The sequence below is a fragment of the Patagioenas fasciata genome, chromosome 7 (genome assembly GCF_037038585.1).
Source record: "Patagioenas fasciata isolate bPatFas1 chromosome 7, bPatFas1.hap1, whole genome shotgun sequence".
NCBI lineage: Eukaryota > Metazoa > Chordata > Aves > Columbiformes > Columbidae > Patagioenas > Patagioenas fasciata.
This window is the reverse complement of record NC_092526.1, coordinates 31,938,904-31,964,364: the sequence shown is the minus strand read 5'-3', so window position 1 is coordinate 31,964,364 and position 25,461 is coordinate 31,938,904. Positions and strand designations below refer to the sequence as shown.

Here is a 25,461-nt window from a genome sequence, read left to right as displayed (position 1 = left end):
TGACTGCAGAGTATGGATAGATCAGGAAACAAGTGGGATTTTCAAAGCCATCTAAGGAATGAAGGTGACATAAGTGACCTGTGAGAACTGAGTCATTAGTTCCCTTCGTCATCTGTGTTCACAAGTTCTCTTAGCCTGGATGTAACTATGCGTTGTATCGTTACAGTGACGGCCAGCTCTCATAACTTAAGTTCTACTCGTCTAAGCATGTTTTGGTGGTCTAATGACCAGTGCTCGGTGCTTCTTCTGGCCACTCACTGTAGGTTGGCAATTGTTCCTTGTCAGAATTTACTGACACAGCTGTGCTGACAGAAACCTGTCATGTGTCTGGTGGCATCTCACTAGGATCTACAAACTCACCCTTCTTCTTGGATATGCTAGTGTGTTACTAAATGCACATGACAGATGGATCAGTGTGAAGCAAAAAATAACATGTAATTGTTTAATATAGTTGTTTAGTATAGGGTTGTGTATATAAATCACAGGAGTTGAGCTTAATGTGGCAATCATTCAACCACATTTCAAAGGGGCAGAAGAGAGGAATGGTCAATGTGATGTGATTTCTTTATATGAAATAGCATATCTGATAAGTTTAATGCTAAGTTGAACGTAGAAGGCTCAATTACAGTCACTTGCTGTTCTCTCTGTGACAAGGCTGGGAGGACACAACAATGGTTTTCTCAAGCTCAAGGATTAGCTGCCTTCTGCATCAAAGCCTCTTTCTTTACCAGGCTTCCCCTTGGATATATTAACACTGTAAGCATTGCTGTGAATAGAATATACACACAGCGCCTTGGTTTTAGGTAACTCATTTGAGATCTTATATTACCTTAGCCTCAGCTGCTCAAGGCTCACCATAGACTCCAAAGTACATCTTAGAGGTAAGGGCCAGCTGAGCTCCACAGCTACTACCTGTGTGTAAGCTGGCTGGCTTACAGCCGTCCTGTGTATGGCTGCCACACACTGCTGTGATAATTAATACCTGAGCCGCAACAGTGTAAAGAAACTCCAGAAAGGGATTCTGTTTGGCAGGGGACTTACTCTTGAGATGAGACTTCTTGATCCTGCAGACAGATGAGGAAGAGTGCCTGATGTGAAATAGGAGCCTTTCAAAACCATCACCACTCCTGTAATTTCTCAGATGCTAGTGTGAGCACATGATGTTACAAAGACTCTGACTCCTGGGGGAAAGATAAAGTACCATATCTTAATCATTTCTCTCCCTTCTTCCCTTTCTTATTTCAACCTTCCAAGGATTTTTTCAGGACAGAAAGATAAAGTGATCTGGGGCACAGTTTCCACTTCTGCTCTAGGCTGCCTGTGTGACTGTGAACAGTAGGCTGGGCTTTTCTGTACTTCAGTTTCCTCTGCATTAGATTAGAATAGACCCAATTTAAAAACCATTTGTGTAATTGTGCCAACTGAGTACAGAGACAAGATCTGCAAGGCTACCAAAACATACGGGAAATTGTAGAGGCCAGTTTTGAAAGATGCCTGTGTCAGACAACCAAGGCTCTGGGTTTAGGTGCCTTACCTGATTACATGTTTTAGAAAATTTAATTGGCAACCAGGCTGCAGAGTGCCTAAGTGCCATGGAGATTGTAGCTACAGCAACTTTCATGTCCAATCATTTTAAAATGGGGGCTCATACTCCTTATTTGCTGAACAGGTTTTTAAAATGCTACTAAGTCATAATGTTTCTGTTGTTGTTTGTCTGTTTTGTCTAATTAGGCTCTAGCAGAACAATTGCATTCTCTTTTACTTTGCGTTTTGTGCTGTGCTGGTTAGACATAAGCCTGAATTTAGTTCTCCTGTAGATGCAAGTTCAATAAAAATAACAATATTTTTACTAATGAGAACAACTATGTGAAGCCAGGATTCATGCTAAATGAGTATCCATTAGTGACACAGATCTATAATGATGGTTTCCTTGCTCTCTGTTGTATGTCTCAATTCATTATAGAGCCGTCCATAATATTTTATTAACAACATTTTAATTTTTTTCTGGAATCATTGCCCAAAACTATTGGAAGAACATGTGCTTTCCCATAACATCAGAATGAGACAAGCGGCACTGTTTATTTTTAATATTGTACAGAAGTGTCTTTCCTTTGGACTCAGACTTTGTAAATGGCAAGTAGTTGGAGACTAATGGAGCACATGCTTCATAGCTTTCCATCTGGTCCTTTGGTGAACAAAGAGAATATATTGTCTATATTCCAGTCAGGCCTCATTATAAATAAAAGTACTCCTGTCCCATGTTCCTGGAGGAACTCTTACCTTTACTCAGAGAGGGCGAGCACAACAAGTACTATCCCCTTATGCACCTGCAGGAGAAAAATGAGTGGGATAAAAAGAAAAAAAGAGAGTAGTTTTGTGCCCTAAAAGTGGATAATGCACCTGTCAACAGGTATTTGTCTTGGTGATCTTCAGTGACATTTTCTAGTGACAGCAGAAGAAAGGCTAAAATTGTTTCAAAGAGACCCCATGCATAGGAGTTGAGTGAGCAAGAACTATATTAATTTGAATGTGAGCAAAATGATTTAAATTAAGATCTCTTTTCTAATTTGTTACATCGGAATCTTCCTCAGAGCTCCTCCTTCAGTCATCTCATCAAATAATCCCTACTTGTTTGTTTTATTTCTTCACATACATTTGGGAAGAAAAAGGAAGAAGATGCTCCCCCCAATGGAGGCCATCTGCTCTTTTCTTATTGGGGGAAAAGAAACCCTACAATTAGAGCCTTGTTCATCTTTTAGTTTTAACAAAAAAAAAGAGAGGGGAAGAAAGGGAGAACTATTATGCAAATACTCTGCAATTTGGTTTCAAATATTCTTTGTACTATGATGAGCAATTTCCTTTAATACAAACTCAGCCTACTTGCCAGGCCTTTTTTTTTTTTTTGCCTTAATATAGGGAAGAAAGAAAGAAAGAAAAAAAAAAAGCCTTTTATGAGTTGGGGGTATGCTGTGTTCCTCTGATGCCAACTTTTTCTCATCCTTTTTTTCTTTCTTTCTTTGGCACTATTACAGCTGTTATTCCTTAAGTTGTCAGAAAGATGTCATATAGGTTTTTTGAGAAAGAGAGAGAACAAAAATAGCTTTACAAAACCATAGATTCATCTCACTTTTCATTGTTCCATTGCCATGATGAAGTGGTCTTGAAATGGAAGTCTCAGCTTAGTGAATGAGAACAGTTTTCTCCCTACCCTTTTTGAATGCCAGTTGCTTGTAATGGTGGCATTACCTCTAAGTACAGATATGTGGGGTTTTTAGAAGGAGTTCCCTTGCTATTTGTCAACTTTAGGGCCAAGTAGCATAGCCAAGATTAAGTTCTGGTCTTTGGTATTGGACAACCCAGCTTGCTAGCTGAAAATGTACGATCTGGAAAAGAAAAATAAAATGTAGAAGAAATAAATTAATATTATTTCTTGTTTACTGTGTGGGAAGCTGAAGCATGGAAAAAAAATGAAGTAACTCATCCAAGATCTCTTGGAAGAGGACTTTGGAAGAATCAGGAGCTGAGCTGAGAAGCTCAGATTTAGAAAGCTGCTGCATTCTGTAGTGGTTTTGTGGCAACATCAGGAGACGGGCAGGACTGCTCCTGTGGCTGGACTGCTGCTGTACCATCACAACTGCTAGCTCAGACTGTTGCTGTACAGCGGGCTGGTTGTATCCTAACGGCCTAATAAATGTGATGACTTTCAGTAGGACTCTGAGCATCAGACGCATTTGAAAAGCACACAGTTAACCTCCTGATTTGTAACCTTTCACAGGTTGAACTTTGGGAAAGCTTCAATCAACATATAAATGCTACATGCTAAAGCTTATAAAATACTATGCATGAAATGTCTGATCCAGTAAGGCATTTTAGCACAGCTTAATCAAATATCTTGCTAAATGAGGCCTAACTGCTGATGACCAATGGATTGAACACAAATTGGGAAAATACATTAAAGAAACAAAATTAAGGGAAGTAAAACAATACTAATGAGACCTCTGAGAGAGGTCAAGTGTGTCGCACTTACATCTTTGCTTCTGTGGCTGTAATGGGACAGGAGATATAGGGCAGTACAGAACTTCTGATCTGAGCCTTCTCTGGATCTGTTCAGATAATGTGACCTGTTGCTTGGGGCTCACTACATCAGAGTAGATTTTGCTTAGATATGCCTAGCACTGGATAGACAACATAGGAATTCATGGTACTGAGGGGACACTGATCCCCTTTAAGACACTCTGTGGGAAATTTTCTATGCATAGAGTGTTTAAGCACACTGGAGTAACTGGGTCACTTTTGTTGTTACAGGAAGCTCTTATCATGGCCAGCATGGACCATCCGCACCTGGTGAGACTCCTGGGTGTCTGCTTGAGCCCGACCATCCAACTAGTCACTCAGCTGATGCCTCATGGCTGCCTGTTGGATTATGTTCATGAACATAAGGATAATATTGGCTCCCAGCTTCTGCTAAACTGGTGTGTCCAAATAGCTAAGGTATGTAGTTCATGTTGCTCTTTTTTTGTCATTTTCATAACTAACTGAAAAACATGTCATGCAAAACAAACAAACAAACAAACAAACCAAAACAAAAAAAATACCAAACTTCCCGTTTGGGTTTTTTTTTGTGGTTTGGTTGGGTTTTTTTTTGGACCTGTTTTTGTTTTCAAGAAGGTTGAGTAGCTCTTGAAATACACACTTTTGGCTACTTATAGTATTCGAGACTACTTGTTAATATGTAAACCAGAGTATTTTTCTTGACTGTATTTCCAAGTCAGTGTTAATGGGGTGGGGTCTTACAGAGGAGAAGGGGAAAGTGGGGGAAGAAGTCCCCTGTGTGACATCTAGGGGGACTGAGCACAGAAGTATTTTGCAACCTCTACTACTGTTCACTATTCATAGATACCAATTTAACCTGATTGTAGTTTTCAACCTTTCTGAATCTGCATTGCCAGTTAAATTCTGATATGCCATCAGTTGTCTGCCCCCACATTGCCGAGAAGATAAATATTCACTTCACATCACTCCTTTGGGAACCAGCACGGTTCTGCTGTGTTTAAGACCTATCAAAACAGCTGAGGCTAGGGGATAATATTGCTACTCTCTGCAGAATGGGAAATCTCAAGTGCTGGATCCTGCTTTGCTTGCCGTGGCATAATGCTCTGTGCCTTGCTGTGGGGTTTTAGGAGCAAGAGTGAAGCCAGTATCATTCAGAGACAGAGTGCACTTCAGCAGAGGTGGAACAGGGTATAGGTCATAAACAAAGCCCTAGTGTAATCCTTGTGCAATGTTTTACCTGTGGTTTAGGTGTGTTTGGGTATTCAGTGTTGTGCCAAGACCAAGTTATTGATAATCAGTTCCAAATGGTAACAAGATGTAGCAGTGTGGAGGGCCATAGTTTTTATATATTTTAAAGGCTCTTGCAACCAGAGTTGTGTACAATGATGTTACTACAAATGAGAGTCTGGAACCTACTTTTTACTTAGAGTTATTTAAAGGTTTAGATTATTTTGGTGGAAATGCTTTTTACATACAAATCTGTGCCACAGACTGCCCTCTTTTATTAAGTCTTTAGCCTTAAGCAAATTTGCTACAACAGGTACAACGAGGTCTTAATTCAAGTTGGAATGTTAAACTTTTAGCACTGGAGAGAAACCTGGAGATTCAGAAATTGTTTTGCTGGACCAAATAGCAGCCATCAAGTAAACGTTCACTAGTTTTAAAAACTTAAATGCAAAATCATCATTAATAGGGACTATTTTCTTCCCAGGATCAGATCTGTTGTCAAACCTGCCTGAAGGTGACAGTAGATGAAATGACCGTAATGCTGGGTAGACGGGTTCATCCATAGGAGGGGTGGGGGGACTCCCGAACCCACATTTTGGTGTTGCAGCTTTTCGTGGATGTTTTAGTACCTGTGATTCTGCTGTGGTGGTAAAGCAGACAGAGTTGCGCAGAATATTGGAGCACACTGATAGGGATTGCCTGTAGCTGGAGATTTGCAAGGGTTTGTTGAGGGCTGTTATCAGAGTGAGGAAGGTGGGGGAGAAAATACATATTCCTGTTTGAGTCCTTTCTCTCAACACAACCTCCTCCCCATCTGTTCTCCACTCTCTTGATTGATAGTGGCTGTTATTATTTATTACAAAACATATACACAGTGGCATACGTGAGAAGATAACCCACCTTTATTTTCATTTTGTGTGTGCATATAGCCATTGACTCACTGGACTAATAGCTGTACTTGCTTTGCCATGGACTTTATGTGGGCAGCTGCTTTAGAGAAGGCAATAGCCTCATCCATAGTAGCGGCTTCCAGAGCTGACAGATCCGTGGGAGGGTCTGTGGGAGCCAGGTCATGTTTTCCCACAGTGATTCTTATCAAAGTGAAACAGATTCCAAACTGATTTCCATTGTAAGGGGTTTCAGCATAACGTGGGCATTGGATTTAGGTACAATCATTTGAAAATTGTTGCCTGCTGGTTTTCTTGATCACTATGTGATGTGGGAGGAGAAGATGAGGTATTACAGATATTTGAGTTCTGAGGTGGAGGGTAACCAACTAGTGCAAAGAAGTGAGATCATATGTGTAATATTAACTGATAAAGTGACAGGAAGAGAAAAGGAGTTTCTTTATAACAGAAGTTGGTCTGTTATTGAGGGGAAGTTTAGTAAAATTTATCTAGTTTATTGAAGTTTAGTTAAATTCATCTTCTTCCACATCACAATAATCTCGAGGTTATTTTTGCCTTGGCCTTATGTTGCAGCATGAAGTTCATCCACTTGGCTACCCATAAAGGGGACAGCAGCAAGTGACTGTTTTCCTGAAAAAGTGTAGTACTTGGTATATATGGCAGACATGTTAACATCGCAGTTTGTCTGGATTATTTTATTTTCTGTTTCTTCATGTGTCTCTTTCCCTTCTTTTATTTTTACTGCAGTGGTTGGTATGGAGACAATCAGTATGTGTCTGACAGGGAGTTCTGTGTTTTGCTGCTTTGGGATGCGTATTGGGTGGTGTTTAGGGGGGATGGCTTGTTATAGATGAGAAGGTCACTGCAGGTACCGGCTACTTGCATACCATGCCAGTGTGGTGCAACCCTATTGTGGAAGTAGACTCCAAAAAACTAATATGTACCTTTAACTCTATATTTTCTTATCTTTTGAAACCTTGCATGACAGTTGCATGTTGAAAATCTTCCACATGAGGTTGCATCTACATGTAAAGATACATATCTTAATTATCTTATAGGAGGCTATCATTGAAGAGAGGAAAGAAACAGGGACATATGAGGCCATGCACACCGCATAATGTATAAGAGTAATGCAAACGTTGCACAGAATTTTCTGCATTGCATTGTACTTCTCATGGGATATGGGAATGCCTATTCCCTTGCTATCTCTCAGACTGTAATGCATATTGGGGTTAGAGAACATACACAAGAAAATGTTTCAGAACTGGTAGGAAGAACAGTCTTTGAGATCACCAGACAAGGATTCTCCTTAGCTCAAAAAGTGGAATAAATGTGCTAGTCCCCTGCTAGCAGCAGGGTAATAGTAATACTTGTTTTCCACTCATCTGTAACATTTAACAGTGCCTAGGAATCAGTCTGTGGCCTGCAAATAGGAACGATTCCATTTGGCTACAGATAGGCTGGTCTCCAGAGGAATGGGTGCGGGAGGTGGCTATTGCATCGAGCACAAGTTTCCATTCACTGCGGGGAAGGTCTGTGTATCCCACGTACCTGTATCCGCTGTGCTCACGTTTCAGGCTGTGCCACACAACTTGAGAATGTCTCTCCACATCTTGCTTTTCTAGACTTTTGGGAATGATTACTTGTGTCTTTCTGAAAGCTACTAAAACTGTGATTAGCAATGTAATAAGAGGCAAAAAATATCAGTAACCTTCCAGCCCTGTTCTCTGCTCCCTGAAGTAGCTTCTGGTATCTTCTGTTAGGTACACCTTTCTACCCTCACCTTCCCTCTTCTTACGGTGAGAATTTTCCCCAACAATACCTCAATTCTGAAGTTCAAACGGATTTTTACAAATTGTTTAAAATGAAGTTGCTGTTGCAACACAGTTCCTCCCTACTGCGCTTTTCTCCATCTGCCAGTGTGCAGGCATTTATTTATCGAAGTCATTGCTTCCGAGTTCACTTGTTCTGCCAGGCTGTTCATTTCCATATGTCTCTACTTCTGTACAACTAAATGGAAAACTAGTTAGGCACCGTGCCTGGTTGCCAACCTGCATATGGCTCTGGAGATCATTTCTGAAGGTTGATGATAGGGCAGTTATTAAGTATTATCTACTGCCAATTGAAAATAGCTTGGATGCTTTTTCTTTTTGCATACACAGATTGTGTTGAATTTATTCTGACTGTTATATCATTGTAGGGTAATTGTGTTCTCTTTGCAGAAGCTTTAGCTTCTCATTTTATGATGAAAGTTATAAAAATAGAGTAGCCCCTAAGCGTTCAGCATAAAATGTGGTTGTTAGACAGCAGCTGAGCGAAGGGGGTTCTTCCCTTCTGTTTTGCAGATACACAAGGCATCTCCTTGTGTCTCACTTCTGGGTGTACTGTCTCACTTAGGGACCAAATGTTTAACGTTTTAGCTCTCAGTTCAGCACAGCAATTTTATGTGGAGTTTGTCTACTAAAGCAGTAAACTACGCTCATGTGTCAAGATATTTCCTAGAGTGGGAGCAAGAGTTATGATGTGGTGACCTTAGGGTATGGAAGGATGCTTCATGAACAACCATAGTGTTGGCAACTTGAGAAATGGATGGAGATTCAAATTCTGTAAGGTTAGCACGAGCCTAGAAGTTAAATGTCAGTAGGTGAATTCTTGTCAGCCAGTGTATGAGACATACATGTAAATCAGGAAGATTTAACAAAAAAAGAAAAAAAAAAAAAGGAAAAGATACTGTGTGTATTGATATTTCAGTATGTTTGATATAATTTCTCTCAGCAAGGGCTGCCCAAATACACTCCCTGGCAAGTTGGCGGTGTGGGGGTGAGGAGATTCTTGCAGAAGCACATTCAAAAAGAAAAGAAACATCTTGAGGTTTCTAATCAGAAAGAGTTGGTTATACTCTGCCACTATGTGCGGTTAACTACAAGGCACCTGTATTTAAGGCTGATACCCTCTCACTGTTACTTGAGGGGAAAAATTAGCTTGAGTCCTGTTGGAATTATTATTGTGGCCCTTCATGCTGTGCTAGCATCCTTGTCTGACTCAAGGGCATATAGAAACGTATTTTTGCTTCTATAATGTTGCATACAACACTTGCTAAATTGAACATAGACATTCATCCCAGGCAGCCCCATCTACTGTTTTTGTATTATTTCTAGTACAATTATGGTTGCATTCTGCTGCTTTTGTGTTGCGCCTGCACCAATTTTCCTGAGCAGTGTTCAAATGCAGAGAAACTTTTCCTGCCCCAAAGAAGACAGGGCAGAGTGAGAAAGGCAGCAATCTTCCTTGAACAAAGCAGCTTGCCTATGATCACCTCGCTTGTAGAGGAGAGCTCAGCTCTCCTGGGTCTTAGCCAGTGCCCCATTCTGTTCTGTCTTGTATCCCCCAGGGGCTGCTAGACCTGTTTTTTTACTTTCTGAATGATAATAATTCATTCATAATCCCTCAGAATACTAACAAGGTAAAGCAGTAGTAGATTGATACAGTGGAATGTCATGGAAGGAAAATCAAGTACTTCAGAGAATTACTTTATATACCTTTTCAATATAAAAGAATTCTCAAATTACCTTAACTAAAACCCTGCACAGTATCAGTTATCCAGGCAAGCAGGAAAACAACATTTGAAAACACTCTAGGAAAGAAAAACAGAGAGGAACTTGGGGATCGAATTTTAATGAAGCAGATGCACATCTTCAAGTCTGTTGAGTATTATTCCAGCCCACTTGCACTCATTGCTTTCTCTCAAATTTCTCTGCCAGCAGTGCAGATCTGCAGCTGGGGGTCTCCAGGAGCCATCAGGCCAAAGACTCTTGCAAAGCCTCCAATACTGCTGCTTTCTGCCACGCTGTTCTCTCTCTCTTTTAAACTGGTTCAAGGTACAGGGCTCAGTGCCCTTCTGCAGTTCTCTTGGCAAAAAGGAGGCCCTGTCTGCTGCCCACTTTTTAGAAAGGCGTATTTTATTACTGCCCAGGGCACTGCTTCTCAACAGGGTGTAAATTCAAAGACTCTATGAAATTCGAAGGATCTATGTTGATTTATGCAACTGAGAAGCTGACCCAGAAGCTGGGACAGTGCTCATCTCACATCCTAAATTAAATAGGTTTTGGCCGGTGCTGCTCATTTATAAAGGGAGGGCTGGAGGCAAGTGAGGCCCCTTGGCTGCGCTGTGAGCTGAGGAGCCTTTCTCCTCCGTCAAGAATTGATGGATTAGGAATTACTTGTTAGAGACAGCTTTTGTTATTCTTCTGCAGATGGGATGAGAGAGAAGCTGTGTGAAGTGGGAGGAATCAGGGGTAACTGGACAGGTTGGGAAGAGGTGGAGGGTAGTGACTGTGGTTCAAGGTCTTGGTTTTTCATTAAAGAAGCCTACTGTTCAGCACAGTGACTGTTCCATCATGGAGTGAACAAAGGAGCTTAATGACAGTCATCTATCAGCTGTCCACGTTTTAAGCTTCAAGATGTCTCTATTCCCAGAGCTCCTTGCCATGACAAGGCTAATTGTATAATTATAATGCTATATCAGCCCCTCCTGACGTGCTCACACTGGCAAGGACCAGGGCTAAGGGCTGTGATAATTATCACTGCAAGCAAGTACATTAGCATAGATGTAGTTTACTAATGGGGCTGCTCTATTAGCAAGTGCAGTGTATAGAAGAGTAGGATCTAATACAAGGACTATGAAATTAAAGCCATATTGAAACAAGGCTTTAATTGTGTGGAGGAGCTAAATCAAAATATGTGGGGAAAGTACGATTTTACTACCCTGCATCCCTCCATGCAGTTTTCTTATTAATTGTCACTATTTTTCTCACTCAGCTGGCAAGCCTGGATATCCAGAAATGGCAGATTGAAATGAAAGACCCTTTTCCTGGTGTCACCAGAGAGCTCTCACTGAAAGAGGGAATGCCATCAAGTCTCAGAGGGGAATTACTCTACCTTGCCCATACCTAGAGACTTTCTGGTACCCTGCTGGGCAGCTCCCTGGGTTACAAAGATTCGTGTGAGCTTGAGAAGCTCTTGCAACAAAATTTAGGTGGATCTTGTGGAATTCTACATCCTAGCTTTTGACTATAAGTGATGGACAGATTTCTTTCTTGCTGTGGTTACCTGGACTGTCTTGGGCTTTTGTGAGAGACTGTGTTTAATCCTCTAAGATATTAAGATATTTTTTTTTTATCCAAGGCAGGGCGGGAAATAAATTTTAGAACTTTGGTCTTTGTGTCTGATCTGCCATGCTCAGATGAATGTGGTTGCACTGAGTACAGCTGTTGCTGTAGCTGGAAATCTCCAAATAAATCAGGGAATTGGATCCTATTAAAAATAATTACAGCATCTCTGCACTTTGCATGTTTCCTTGGCAGGCACAGTATCCCACATTTTGCTGTGTAGTTGCATACCTATTTATGAAGGCGTTAATGCAGTTCCCCCATTTCTTCACCAGCCATTTCATCTGGAGTATTTAACTGGTTTAGTAACTTCTTTATCTTTTCTATGAACCTCAGTTGTCCAAAGGAGAAGTTTCCTGTGAAAAGTGTTAGAACGAAGAAACACACAATAAAATTCATCCACCTAAATATTGAACAAGTTGGTTTTTTTTTTTCCCTTTAATTTCTCACATTCTCCTTTTGTCTCAGCCTGACTTTCCACTCAGCAAATTCACACTTTCTTTCTCTGTAGTTTTGTCCATTGCTTTCTTTACTTTTTCCCCTGCTTTTATAGGGGTTTGTGTCAGCCTCTGTTGCCTGTTGCTTTCTTCAGTGTCATTATTTCTCCTTTATTCACGTTCTCTGGCTGCTTGGCTCCCTCTAGCTGGTACCTGTTCAGTGCTCTGGAAGAGCACAGGAGCGTCACGCCTGCCACCCAGCAGAGTTTCTATAATATGTTGTTGTGTCTCATTACAGGGTTTGGAGAGGACCTCAATTTCCTCATTTCTCTCATAATAATGCATTTGGTTTTGATGGTTTTAATACCAGTTAACTGATGACTGCATGAACCTCATTTGCTGTTCTAGTTTGTGGGGGAGGGATATTTGAGTCTGGAAGATTGCATCAGAACCACAGGAACACAAATGTAAGAATCACTTTATATAAAAATTATAGAGATATATTTCTTTCAGCTTTGTGCTCTGATTCTCTAAGGCTCTTCTGCGTGCTATAATAACCTCTGTTTAATGGTATTTCAGTTGTTTACGGTCTTGTATGTATACATGTATATATATATTTGGTCATTAGCTCTAGAGCTGGGTGGAATGACTCAACCTTTGAAGGTGACGATCTCTCTCCACTGACTGTGCTGTCTAGAAGACAAGCGTAGGCTAACCTTGTAGCTTTCTGACAGCTTAATTTGCAGGGGGATAAATGTGAAGGGTGCGGGTGGTGACAAGGACACACAGGGAATCTGGAGCAAAGCAGGTACTGGAGGACTAAGTTAAGGTTGGAAATACTAACACAAGTGTGTTTGGATTCTTTTCTGCACAGTATGGTGCATGTTTTAGAGAGCTGTACCCTTCTGTACTGTATAAGGTCCTGTGAGCAGGAGAGGTTTATAGTAGTAATTGTTCTTTTTCCAGTCTTAATCTGACTCCTTCTAGATCATCTAGGCTTCCTCTTGCCTCCCCCCCAAAATCCAGTGGTCCCCAAAACAGTTCCATGGTTCATGGTTGTTAGAAAATAAGAGGCAGATTCTTTTCAACCATTTACAAATCATGTCAGCCTTTGTAAAGGCATGGAAATTAGCAGTTTATTGCACAGATATAGACAATTTATTGTTTTGTTAAATGAAAAGTGCACTTAGTACTGACATTTATAGGGACTCTGATACTGGGGACCTGACAGCCACAGGCTGCACAAGCCCCAAAGGCTGGCTTTGTCTGGACATACCAGCATTCTCATCAAGTACACTGAGCTGCACTGGGGAGGGGGAAAAAAACACCCATTAGATTTTTCCTAGCAGACCCCAACAGACTTGCCTGGGGAAAGCATTATTGAAAACCACTCCTAAATCAAATTCAAGATATTATAGGAGCACCTACTAGGGTCTGTCAGGATTTCCATTACAAGCCCATATTTTTCAGGTTTATAACTCAACCATAAAATTCTGCTCTGGACTGTGACTTGGCATAAAATATCTCAGCCTAAAGCATTTTTTTATTATTATTATTATTATTCAAGAAATATATGTGGTTAGATATTTTTAAGTTCCTGGAGTTCAGATACAAAAGCTGGATTTCTCTCTGTATATACCCATAAATTAAAATGCTTTTTTCCCTAGTGAATGCCTTTCTTTCGACATTGTATTTTATAACATAATGTACCCTGCTTGATAACTACAAAAAATGAATGACCAAGGCATTGATGTTTAAAATTAGGACCCCCCCACATTTTTGCAAAGTAGCACCGTATGCACGTGCCTCACAAAAACCTGCTCCTAAAGCCATGTTAAGAGTCTGCAGGAAACAGCAAGGCCATTTGCAAAAGGTTCTGGGACTCTCAAACGTGTGCCCATGTTTGAATAGAGCTCAGCCTTCACAGTTGGCTGGACCTCCAAATTCTGTGCAATCCAGTGCTCAGGCATCAATCCTGTAGCGCTTTCTACCAGAAAAAAGAACTGGCCTGTTGAAGGGTGAGGGAGATGCTCGGCAGAAGCTGTTCCCGATGAGGGCTACGGTCTGTAAGTGTGAGATCAAACCTTGCACGTGTCTATTAGCAGAAGAACTATTGACCGTGTCCCAAATCCAGATGTGTCTTAAAAGCAAACAAACCAACCCCACACGTCTCCACTGTCCATGTAAAACTGCTTGGCTGTCCAAGGCGGAGTCAGGAGTGGCAGTAGACTGAAGCCTGTTGTCTCCTTGTCCTAGTGTCTCCTGCTGTATCAGGGGGTCATGAAGAAAGTACAAAACCAACAATCGTTTAATATCCTTTTACAAAACCTTGCTGAGATATATCTCAAGCCATAAATGAGACCTGAAGACAGCACCTTGCTTCCTGGCGCTTCCTTGATACGTTCCTTCCATCCTAAAGTAGAGTTTTACAGAAACACCAGAATGTGTCAAAACACAGAAAATCTACCGAAACCACGTTTCTGTGGGACACAGCAATGAATACACCCACAGCAGTGACCAGCAGTTGGTTAAACAGCTTCTCGATAAACAAGGATATAAGGGCAGTGTGGCTGAAGCAATGCACGTCCTGGGGATGCTGTGGGATCTCTGTGTGGGCTCCTGTGCCGTGCAGAAGAGCAAGGTGAGGCTGCTTAATGAAACGTGAGAGGGGAGAGGGCAGGTCCAAGTGGCTGCTGGCACCATCTCAGGTGCCGTGCCAGCCCTCAAACCTCCAGGGTCAGCTGGCAGTCAGGTGTCATTAGTCAACGCTCTCCCGCTTTCCCACATCCCATCTGTTTCTGTCTAGCTTGTTTGTGCAAATTACCTCTCAGCATGCAGCAATTCCCACTCTAGTTTGGTTTTCTTTCTTCATCCTGTGACCTTCCTGCTTCCATAAACTTTACTCTTGTCTGTGGGCCAGAGTAAAATCCTCTCTTTTTCTATTTTTATTTACTAATTGTCCATGTTAGCAAACAGAGGGGATCATATTCCACATGGCACATGACTTAAACCTAAAGCCCTGTAACATGTTAATATCTCTCATCAGAGGGGAAATAGGGTTGGGTTACGTATCCCATGAAAAACATTGCCCTGAACTGAAACAGTTCTGAACAGTTCTGAAATTTCCAAATGAAGACTGTTTCCAAGACCTTTGAAATGTCTTTGGATTTATACTACTTTTTAAAAAAATTAATTTTAAAACAAATTGTTTTGAAACAAAAAAAATACATCTGACTTTCATAAACATTTTTTTGTTCTTTTTTTTTTTTCCAAAATGCTATTTTGCCAGGTTGTTTCACACATATAACCAAAGTCAGTTTTAGAGAAGGCGACTTCATTTTTTTAAAAAAATATGTGACCAATTTTTCTGTGGAACCTGTGTATATATAAGTAAAATGCTACACTGTAATACAATTTGGTCTTGTGTTTAGGCTCAACTTGCATTACTTGCATCATGAATTCCTTTACATAGGGACAAGCCTACAGCAATGTTTCCCATGTCAGCATTCAGTAAACCATTCCAATTGCATGATATAGGTGGGGAGAAAGAAGTGAAACATAAGCTATCAGAAGGGGACTTGAAAAGGCAGAAAGTACGTGAATTTCTGTATGTTTGGGAGTGGAGACAGTCTAAGAGCGAGGTGGCAGTGAAGGAGTTTGACATTGTGAGTGCAAAACTGTGACTGACAGGTGACAGTGGCTTTACGTTAAGGCTTTTGGAGGTGGCGCAGATAAGAGTAGCTGCCATGCTTTACTGACTCCTGGGCAGGGCTGTGCCAGCTCAGGCTGCTGCTGTGCCTGCTGTAACAGGTGGTGCTGCATCCTCATTCTCCTTGCGAGCATCCCTGTGCATCACCTTGTGTGCATGGCTGGCTCTGCTGCTGAGAAAGCTTGACCTGGAGTCTTGTTCTGTGTTTGCTGGCATGTTGCTGCCTACGCTCCTGCATGTGGTAAGTCATAAAAGAACCCTGCAGGTCTGTGATGTGAACCCACAGGGACGTGGCCACATGCGTTTCTGAGTTTTGCATTTTAAGTAGCTTACCTTGAAGTTATCTCATCCCATTCTTTGTATTATCATTGTTGTACTCCCCTGCCATACTTGGGCACCCTCAAAATGGTACTGTCTTCCCACCTAGCAGTCCTAATACACATCTGCTAAACGAGGGAATATCTTTGTCTTAGTAGATGAGGAACTGCAGAGTCAAAAGACCAGGTGGTGTGTCAGGACTCTGACACTGGAGTAGATGTCCTTATTCTCCAAAATTTAGGGTTCATTTCCTAACCTTTGAAAAATCTTTTATTTCCACAAGGCAGAAATGCTATTTACATACACAAAGCAAATAGAGGATTTGCTGTTTCTGAATTGGAAGGAACATAGATGACTCTTTCTGCAATTGTTTTGTTTTTCTCATGTTTTTGGATTTAAATACAAACTTCCATCTCTCATATTAAGATAAGTCTACACTACACCAGCCAGGTCACCTTAGACAGAGTAAGGATGTGTTGTTATCACTATATGAAGCTCTGACTTTACCTCCTCTGGATAACAGGGAAAAGCATCTGCTTGTACCTAAAAAGTGAAGTCCACTTTCAACAAATGTAGTGGTTTGAGATTGTGTGAAGTACATCATATGAGAGGCGATTAAATCTTTGGATGTATTTAGTTTAGCTAAATTAAGCTTTATATGCTAAGTGTAAGCTATAAATTTAGCATGGTTAAATACCCAAGAGGAAAACAAGTATGTAAGGTAAAGGACAACAGAGGCATGAGAACGAATGAGTCTTACCTGGCTACGAATAAATTTAAAGTGCAGATTAGAGTAAGGTTATTAGCCACTGTAAGTGGTGAGGTTCTCAAACCTTCTAGTAGAAATAATGGAGGCAAAATGCTGGCTGACTGCTAAGATGGAGCTTGATAAGTTCATGAAGCAGAAGTGGGGTGAATGGTACAGTGCTTTCAAGGGGCAGAATTCGGTGATATGGTTGCTTTTAGTTCCCTGTTTTGACGCTGAGTAACAGAGCAAGAATAAACAATGAAAGGCTTTGCTGGGAGACAGCCCAGGTCTCAAATTTGGAGCTTCTGCAGATGGAGATCAGGTTGTGTTTTGCACTTTGGATTGTTTCTTGTTTTTCTGTTTCTTACTCACCTTACTCATTCTTAATTCAAATTAAATCAGATTCTGATTCCATTAGCTGAACTGAATAATGCATTACTCTGAGTTTTCATTGAAATCAGCAAGCCTATTCATGCAATGATGATGCTATTCTTGTGAGTAAACATTAACAGAATCAATCTCATGTGTTCAGACTGCTTCACCCTGAGAAAAAAAAAATAAATGAAGTTTTCACTTTAGCTCTCTTTTTACCTCTTGCCTTTGCCTAGGGCTTGCTATCAGTAATTCATGGTATGTGTACAGTAGGTGGAAAACACACATAATGGAATTATTTAATGAAGACTTTATTACATTTAAACGTAGAGTGTTCTAGTTTGTGTTAGAGACTAATGACCCACAATGTTTCTTTTGCAAAACTGATGGTTCAAGGAAAAGATGAAACAACAGTGTCTTTGATTTTGGCTACATTTAAAAATACTTCATTATAGTTCAGAGCTCACCCACCTGAACCACCTGGACAATATATCATTGAAGAGGGAATTTATTCCACATTTTAGCTCTCTTGACTTACGAGTCTCTTTGTTTCTTGTGAAATATTCAGACCTACGAGTCTTTTTGGACAACCTGTAGTCACAGAATAATGTCTCATGTTTTGTCTGCTGCAGTTCTTCTGTCCCTCCCGTTAGTTATTAATTCTTTACTATTCTGCTTCTTACAAATACAGCTTGTTACCTCCTCCTCTGTAATCTTTCCAATTTTGCTCGCTCTTGGCTTTCTTTTCCATTTACCGTTCTGTCTTCTTAAGACTAAAATCTTAATAATGGTGTTATGCTCTGTACAGTTCTGTGTATCTTGAATTGTAAGATGAATAATAATTTTTTTACATCTCGGTTTAAAACTCTGAGTGTGTCAGAAAGAAAGGAAATAGAATCATAGAAATGATAGAAAAAGTGTGGTTTGACATCTCTATATTGGTACTTTGTTGTGAGTTTTTTTTTTATTTGCCTCTCAAACTGAGGTAAGCATAGATTTAATTTGTAATTTTTTTTTTTTTTTCATAGAAAATTGCCTTTGTAGTCATCGCTATGATAAAGTAAAATAACCCACTTCTTTGAATTTGGTTCTGTGCTTCCGAAGCAGATCTTAACATTTGAGAAGAAATTTGAGATCCCTCACACTGGCTTGATGTTATTACTTGTTGTTGCTGCTAAGGGGCTAGATTCAGGCATTTGTAAGGACCATGTCTGCGCCACTGGCATCTATTGTATTTAGTAGTGTCCCAGGCAACTGAGCAGTGCAGGAGCTGTTACTGGACCTCAGGGATGCTCTCCCTTTTCTGGCCAGCAGAGCCCCTGGGCTCCTGTTGCCCAGCCTGCTCCTTCCTGCTCCACATTAGCATTCCCAGCAGTGGAGATGTTGCTCACAGCCCCGTGTTCTATTATACGTGGAGGTTTCAGTTCTTGGCAACCATTACACAGGACTGTCCTTCTGTGCAAGGTGGGACATCCAAAATAGTCTTCCTAAACCTGAGGGAGTTTCTGTTTTGGGTTGGGTTTAAGTGCTCGTTGCTTCTCTTTGTTGCATTCTTCTACCATGCTGTTGCGAACAGGCTCTTAGCTAGGGCAAATTGGGTTTGAAATCAATGGGGCTACACTGAATAGTGCTACCTGAATGGATAGGATTCAGGGCTTTTCCATACATGTTAGTTAACTGAGTTTTTCTTTAAATCTGTTTCCTATAAAGAGAAAAAGGGAAGGAAAGAAAAAAAAAGGCAGAAGGACATTAACGAACAGAAAGGAATGTTTGATACCTGCACATTAAGCAAAACCTTGTTTAGGAGAATATTCCAAGTTGAATTGGAGATTTGTGACAGATTAAGAAGCTTTTTCTCATGAACATCTGTTATAAACATGCATTGTGAGATCTTTGCTTCTCTTAAGCTTTACCACTTCAAGTTGAACACTGAAGAGCAACAGTGCATTTATTCAAAAAGTGTTGTCTTGTTATTTTAATTTAATTCATAAGAGCTTCCTTTTATTATTATATTAGTTAAATCACAGACTCCATTTTAGTGTGTTAGTTAAAGAATATTAATTTATTTTTAGCCTTTACCTTTGAATCACTTACTGTAATCTTTCTGTGTTTTAACTAATCTCCAGGGCATAGTTCTTAGGAAATTTTTTTGTCTTCATGGAAAACTGTTGTAAAACAGACCTTCAGAAGCAAGCTGAGGAAAACGTTCAGTTACTCATTAATAGCCTGTCTTTACATCATCAGACTCTTCTTTTATGCTAGCGCAGTGTTGTTTGGGTTGTAATCTGTGTGTAAATCCCAGCCCCACCAGCCCTCACAGCTCACTGTTGTCTTCCAGAGAGGCAGGATTTTACCTGGGAGTGGTTATCTTTCATACTCAGCTCTGGTTCCTTTCCCCTCTCACATCCTCCCTTCCTTCCCCTTCTTTGTCAAAATTTCAGGGTAAAATAATGTGCCACAGTCCCTTGGTCCCCAGCTGTCATGCTTCTTGGGTGGAGGCCCAGGATTCACTTTAGGAAAAGTCTCTAAACTGCTGCTCTATGGTTGAAAAGACTGACTTGAATTTAGCGCTGTTCTTCCTCAGGGACCATGACAGAGTTAAGTGATGGTCAGCCAGTGATCTCTAGAAACACACTTATTTTAGGATTAAATTGCAGAAAATGACAATAAATAAGCTATCTATAAAGCAAGCAGGATTTTTACCCTTTAGCTAATGCAGTCCTACATGATGCCTGTTTTATGTCTCTTACAAGTGAGTTAGAAAGGCTCCCTCTATGATATAATGTCTAAGATTTGGAGTGTTTTTTAAACAGCTTGTGGATTCGTCCAGTTCAGCCAGTGAGTTGTATTTTTGTAAAAACCTCAAGGGTGATTTGCTTACTGTTTGACCTTCTTTGGAGCTGGTTTCAATTTGACTTCCAGTCTTTACCTTGGCTGCTGCATGAATGGGTTGAAAGAACTGATAAAAAGCACATGAGGAAGCCCCTTTTGGCTGACAGAGCTGGCCAGCTATCAGAATTTCAACATTTGGATCATGAACAAGATTACACTTTCAAAAAGAAGCAAAAATGCACTTGACATATTTTGTCTTGAAATAAACTCAAGAAAGCTCATATAAAATACATTAATTTCATATATTTACCTTATTTTCTGGAAGGTATGCTATGGTATGTCAAGAGTATCGTATGATAACATACCTCATTCTGACATATTATAATATATAGTTATAGATAATAATAATAAAATGTAATTGGAAAAACTTTTGAAGATCCTTTTGATTAGAGCCTATTTTATTTCAACACAAACAGGGAGATGCTTTTATCAAAGAAATAAGATGCTGCAGTGTTCTTTTAGTAGTAGCTGCTTTTAATACTTGTTAATGTAAAATTTGATTAAAAAAATTAATACATTCACCATGTATTTTATCATGATGTGGTGTCACATTATGATTATGGGAGTAGATGTGTCATAACAATATGAAATAATATACAATTATTTGAAGAAAGAGAGAGAAATTTTAAAAATATGTTAAAAGCTCTTAACCACGTAAAGGATTTATATCAGGATTTTGCCACTGATGTAACATGTTCCAGAATAGTTGTAGTAATTGCATCAAAACCCACTTGGAGAAAAAACCAAGTGGCAGGTGTCTGGGGGAGGCTGAAATGCCCAGATGCCATGCAGACTGACGCTCATCTCCAAGTTGTGGGAGACCAGAAACCCTGCTCTTCTGTGCACGTGCGGACTGCCCAGTGTGCCCAAAGCTGCAGCACGTTCAGGACAGGTCACACCAGTGGTGTTGACGATCTGAGCACACATAGATTTTGCACAATTCATGCGATACACATTGAATGTACTCCAGGGCACACTTGCTTGTATTATTGTCCTGGAAATCCTGATAGACACATGGGAGTCCAAGTGCATTAGAAAGCTTGTAGTAGATTCCAGGGCCTATTTTTATGTAGTTTATCTTCATATCCTCTTATGACTTTGTAATTAGCTGTACATATGAACCTATGGGTTTTTTCTGGTGTGCTCATTTACCTTTTCCTTTTTAACTGCATGTACATGCACATTTCTGTATTGGCAACAAAGTGTTAGGTCTCTTGCTATTTTGCCCAGCAAAGAAAGAAAGAAATTATACATTACATTCTTTAATTTATTTTCATGGTAAGGTCCAGTTTTCTGCATCCTGATATGATGACTATATCTAAATGGGAAATCTGCAAAATGAGAAGTAGAGAAACAGGTGTATTGTAGAGAATTTTGCGTTAAGCGGCAAGTGTGTGCCTCCTGCTTATGTAGTATGGGAATTATGCCAAAGGAGCGTGGATAGTGGCTTGCAACTGAAGCGTCAACCACGTGAAGTCATTTGGCACTTACAGTCAAGGAAACCTCAAACCATATTTTATTTCATAGTCAGTTCATGTGCAGACCCTGTCAGGAGGTGCTTTCTAGCTTCTCATCATTTTCGTGAATGATAATCTTTCACTCCATCCAGACTGTGTGCAGTGAGGAGAGATACAACTTTTAATCTTGAATGTGTCCCCCAGAACAAATTCAGGTGAAGAAAAGATCACTTGCATTTTAAAGCAGTAGATGACAGACTGCCATTGATTCTTAAGCAAAAACCTACTCCAGGCAGTTGCTTGTGTTCTTTCTTCAGGGGTACCTGCACTCAGTGGTAGTTCAGAAGGGAAAGATTCAAACGGGAGTCCCTGTTTTCATGGTAAAAGACAACATACGGGGTTGGATAGGGCTGGATTATATTCTTCACTTTTTCATGGCGGGGATGGGGTTGGGGGTGTTTGGTTGTGGGTTTTTTTGGTTTTGTGGGTTTGTTTTGTTTTTTAAATGAGATCTTGACATATCAGTTAAACTATTTTCAGCAAATGCGCTTGCAGCCCTTAAATGAAATAAAACATTTGGAAGTCCTCTACTGAAAGGCACTACACAAGTGCCAAATGCTATTGCTCAGCTGCTTCAAATTGAGAGAAAATTATGTATGCCAGACCTGGCATCAGTTTGTTTGTTTACAGTTACCTGAAGATAAGTGAAATATTTATATTTCAATTTTCAGGCAAAGCATTCACCTTTCTGATTACCTGAAAGTATGAGAATTGGCATCTCTTAATAAAGTTTTACCTGGCAGCTGACATACAGTAACCAACTATTTGTTACAGCAGTTCTTTAGTTGCACAACAATGTGATTATGTGAGGTCGCTTTTAGGTGGACTTTTTAACTAAAGGTGGTTTATGTTACCCAGTTGTACTGTGCAATCTCAGAAGGTTGTAACATACATACATGATGTTTTATCAAATCAGAGCTGACAGGTGCTAAGTCTGAGATGTGACAATATTTGTCTAAATAAATGTAGAATATGCATAAAAACCAGCATGAAATCTTTGCATTAAATATGCCACATGGCTAGTTTTCTCAAGTTACATGGACATACTTTTATTTCCATCTCAGTGTTTTTTAAAAGTCTCATTCTCTCCAGGAACATTGCTTGGCAAAGTCAAAAGTGTTTGAGCCTGTTACAATACTTGTAAATACTATGAGTAAGAATGATTAGGAACACAGATACCTATCTGTGGAGTTACACCATATAATTTAAATCTTTGGCTTTCCACATGCAGTTGACACAGATAACACCACATCATTTATGGCCTGTTGTTGGTTTTTGAAGTCAAAGAAACACACTTACCAGAAATGGACAGCAGAGACTCATAAGCAGTCTGGCTTATAATTGATAATGTAATCTTTCACTGCCCTGAAGAGAGACAGCTAATGGGTATTTTGAGCCCAAAAGCAAATTGGAGATTGTTAGGAACAGCAGGTATTTTAGCTTCAGCAGATCTGTAACACATCATTTTTCTGAAGTTTGTAATAGTCGATACAGGTTTGATAATGGAAAACACATTTCTGTCTTCTGTACAGTTTCTAAAAAGAATCCCTAGCTTATTGCCAAGTACTTCTTGCATAAGGAAAGGAAAAAAACAAAACAAAACAACAACAAAAAGGAAAGACATCCCTTCATTTCAAGCACTGGCAATCTCCAGAAGAGTCACACTTTTTGCTATGCCATATAATGAGTCTGATAATTCTACTTCAAGGCTGCTGATGTACTTGGGTACCATATGGAACTGGATGGCCCTTCTCTCCATTCTAGCTAGCAATCAGAGGAAAACCTAATCCAAGCGTTTACGTTATCCAAAGCTTTTCCCATTCCAGGAAGTGAATTTTCCTGGCCAGCTACGGTCTTTTGAAGGTATCTGGGCTTAAGCGTGGTGATCTAATAACAAGGCTGGAACATAAGAGCCCAGGTAAATGTTATTTAATTGAATCTCTATCTATATACTGATGTCTATCTGCAGAACACATTCCTTTTTTCATCCATCACCTTGCTGATGCTTATTTACCTTGGCATTTGGAAAGGCTTCTTCTCAGATAACATCACAATTAAAGAATGAGTTCTGAAATTGAACTAGCCTTAGTGGAAACTAGTAAAAGGCATGTAAAACCATTTCATGTATTAGTACAGCATGCCATTTAAAAGCGAAGTTATAGATGGCATTCCAAAGCTTGCCGTTTCCAATTAAGTTCAGCATGATTCAGACTTCAGTCTCTTGGCTTGTATTGTCGTAGAAACTTGAACTGAAATTACAGCCCCATAATATCCCCACAGGGACTAATTTATCTTTTCTGCAGTTACTGGCTATATTAATGTTGCCTAAGTGTATCATTAGTGGTCACTGGCATGTGTAGGGTGGTGCTAGTGAGTTAGTGACACTTCTCTAACACAATTGTTGGAATGTCACGAAAATTTTAGTGCCTAAATAGCTTAGATTTATACAAAAACGTAGAGTGACAGAAAATGTGGCATTCTGAACTTAAATGTTGATCTGTTGTCTTGGTGCAACCAGTTGTTTCCATTCTCAGTTTTATTTTTAGCAGACACTGGTAGAAATAACCTGTACTTTCATGCCTTATAATGCCTCCGCATGCTGAACTATTATTCTTACTTCTTAGCTGTATCTGACAGCAGCCATGTGTAGAGCACAAGTCACAAGATGAGAATTTGGAAAGGACCAAGTGTGGAACAGTGAAAAAATCCTAAAGGCTGAACACGCAAATTTTCACTGGAAACATGATTTCCTTGGTAGCAGTTTGAATTTCAAGGACCAACTCATAGTACATCTACTCATACATGTGGAAAAAAAAGTGCTGTCCCTCATAGACAGTCATAGTCTGTCTCTTAGTGATTTTGTGCTAATGTCAAATAGGCATGCAATTGTGCAATTCCTAGAATTCTTTAGCAATTTTGCCATCATTCAACTTCCGCAAAACACAGCATCAGCTCACAAGAAAGATGTCCTCATGTTTCGCTTCTGCTGCAGGTGCTCCTTCCATTCAATATACAACCTTTCAAGCACCAACAGAACTTACGAAAAATAACCTCTTTCTCCCGACCTTCTGGGTCGTCATTACAGAGCCCTCCTATGCTGTGTGCAATAGGCAGCACAGCGTTGGAAAGCGAGTATTTGAGTGATGCAAAGCGCCGGTTAACTACAGGTCATCAGCCCATCCAGATGCACTTGGACAGATAATGGGTTTAAACAGATTTTTCTGAAATCTCCTAAATAATAGCTAATGGGATCTCTAAAGTAGGCAAGCCAGTCAATTGCAGTGTCCTAAGCATCAGTAAATTCTCTGCTGTCTCAATTGTTCTTTGCCTGTGCTTGATGAAAAACACATATGCACAATTCTCCACCATGTATTTGCCCACTCTTCTCCCAGAGTTAATTAAAAACCACAAACCATAAGTCAGAGAAGCATTTACTACCTTCCAGAGCTTCGTATGCTGCTGACCAGTGACTCCAGCTGAAAGGTGACACTTTGGAAGCAACTTAAGCAGTGGTACATTTGGACACAGAGACAATTTCAAATTATAGTCCTGATTTGGAGGGAGCTTTTTGGGTAGAACCGAGCACAGTATTTGGAGTGTATTACTTATTAGATTAATTAGCACACCCATCCCCCCGCCCTTTGTGAATTAAGAAAGATAAGCAAATTCCGACTGCCCGTCCTGTTTTCATCAATACTGTGATGCTCCACCTCCAGATACAGAGAAAGCCTGCAGCTCCATTTTGCTCCAGGTGATTGCTTTTGGTTTTCCCAGATTCTTTGGACAGCCAAGGGTCTATAGGAAGTTAGCATACATTAAATCATCCTCTTCGATATTCACTGTGCTTAGTCAGGCAGTCCAGCAGTGCCTAGTGCAGACAAGTCCATGAAATAACCATTTCCCAGTTATTCTTATTCACCCCACCCCTTGTAAACATACCTGATCAGAGGGAAGAATCTCTCCTGTCATTTGGAATTATTGTGTGAGTTTTAAGTTACTTTCTTTTGGTATGCAGGTCACCAAATACCCTGTTATGTTTCTCATTCTATTTTCCTTCATATAAAAATAAATGTCAGGATGATAATTTGAATTTTTTTTTTTTTTTCTAAAAG

The 25,461-nt window shown here is 40.1% G+C and overlaps 1 protein-coding gene across 6 annotated transcripts in view; it reads left to right on the top strand.

Moving 5' to 3' along the window:
* The window catches only part of ERBB4 (erb-b2 receptor tyrosine kinase 4), a 616,649-nt gene that overhangs the window by 512,665 nt on the left and 78,523 nt on the right, over positions 1 to 25,461 (top strand). For all 6 annotated transcript variants that reach the window (XM_071811269.1, XM_071811273.1, XM_071811270.1 and 3 more), the window contains one exon: positions 4,306 to 4,491. In XM_071811269.1, coding sequence (XP_071667370.1) covers positions 4,306 to 4,491 — 186 coding nt within the window. The remainder of the gene's footprint in view (positions 1 to 4,305; positions 4,492 to 25,461) is intronic.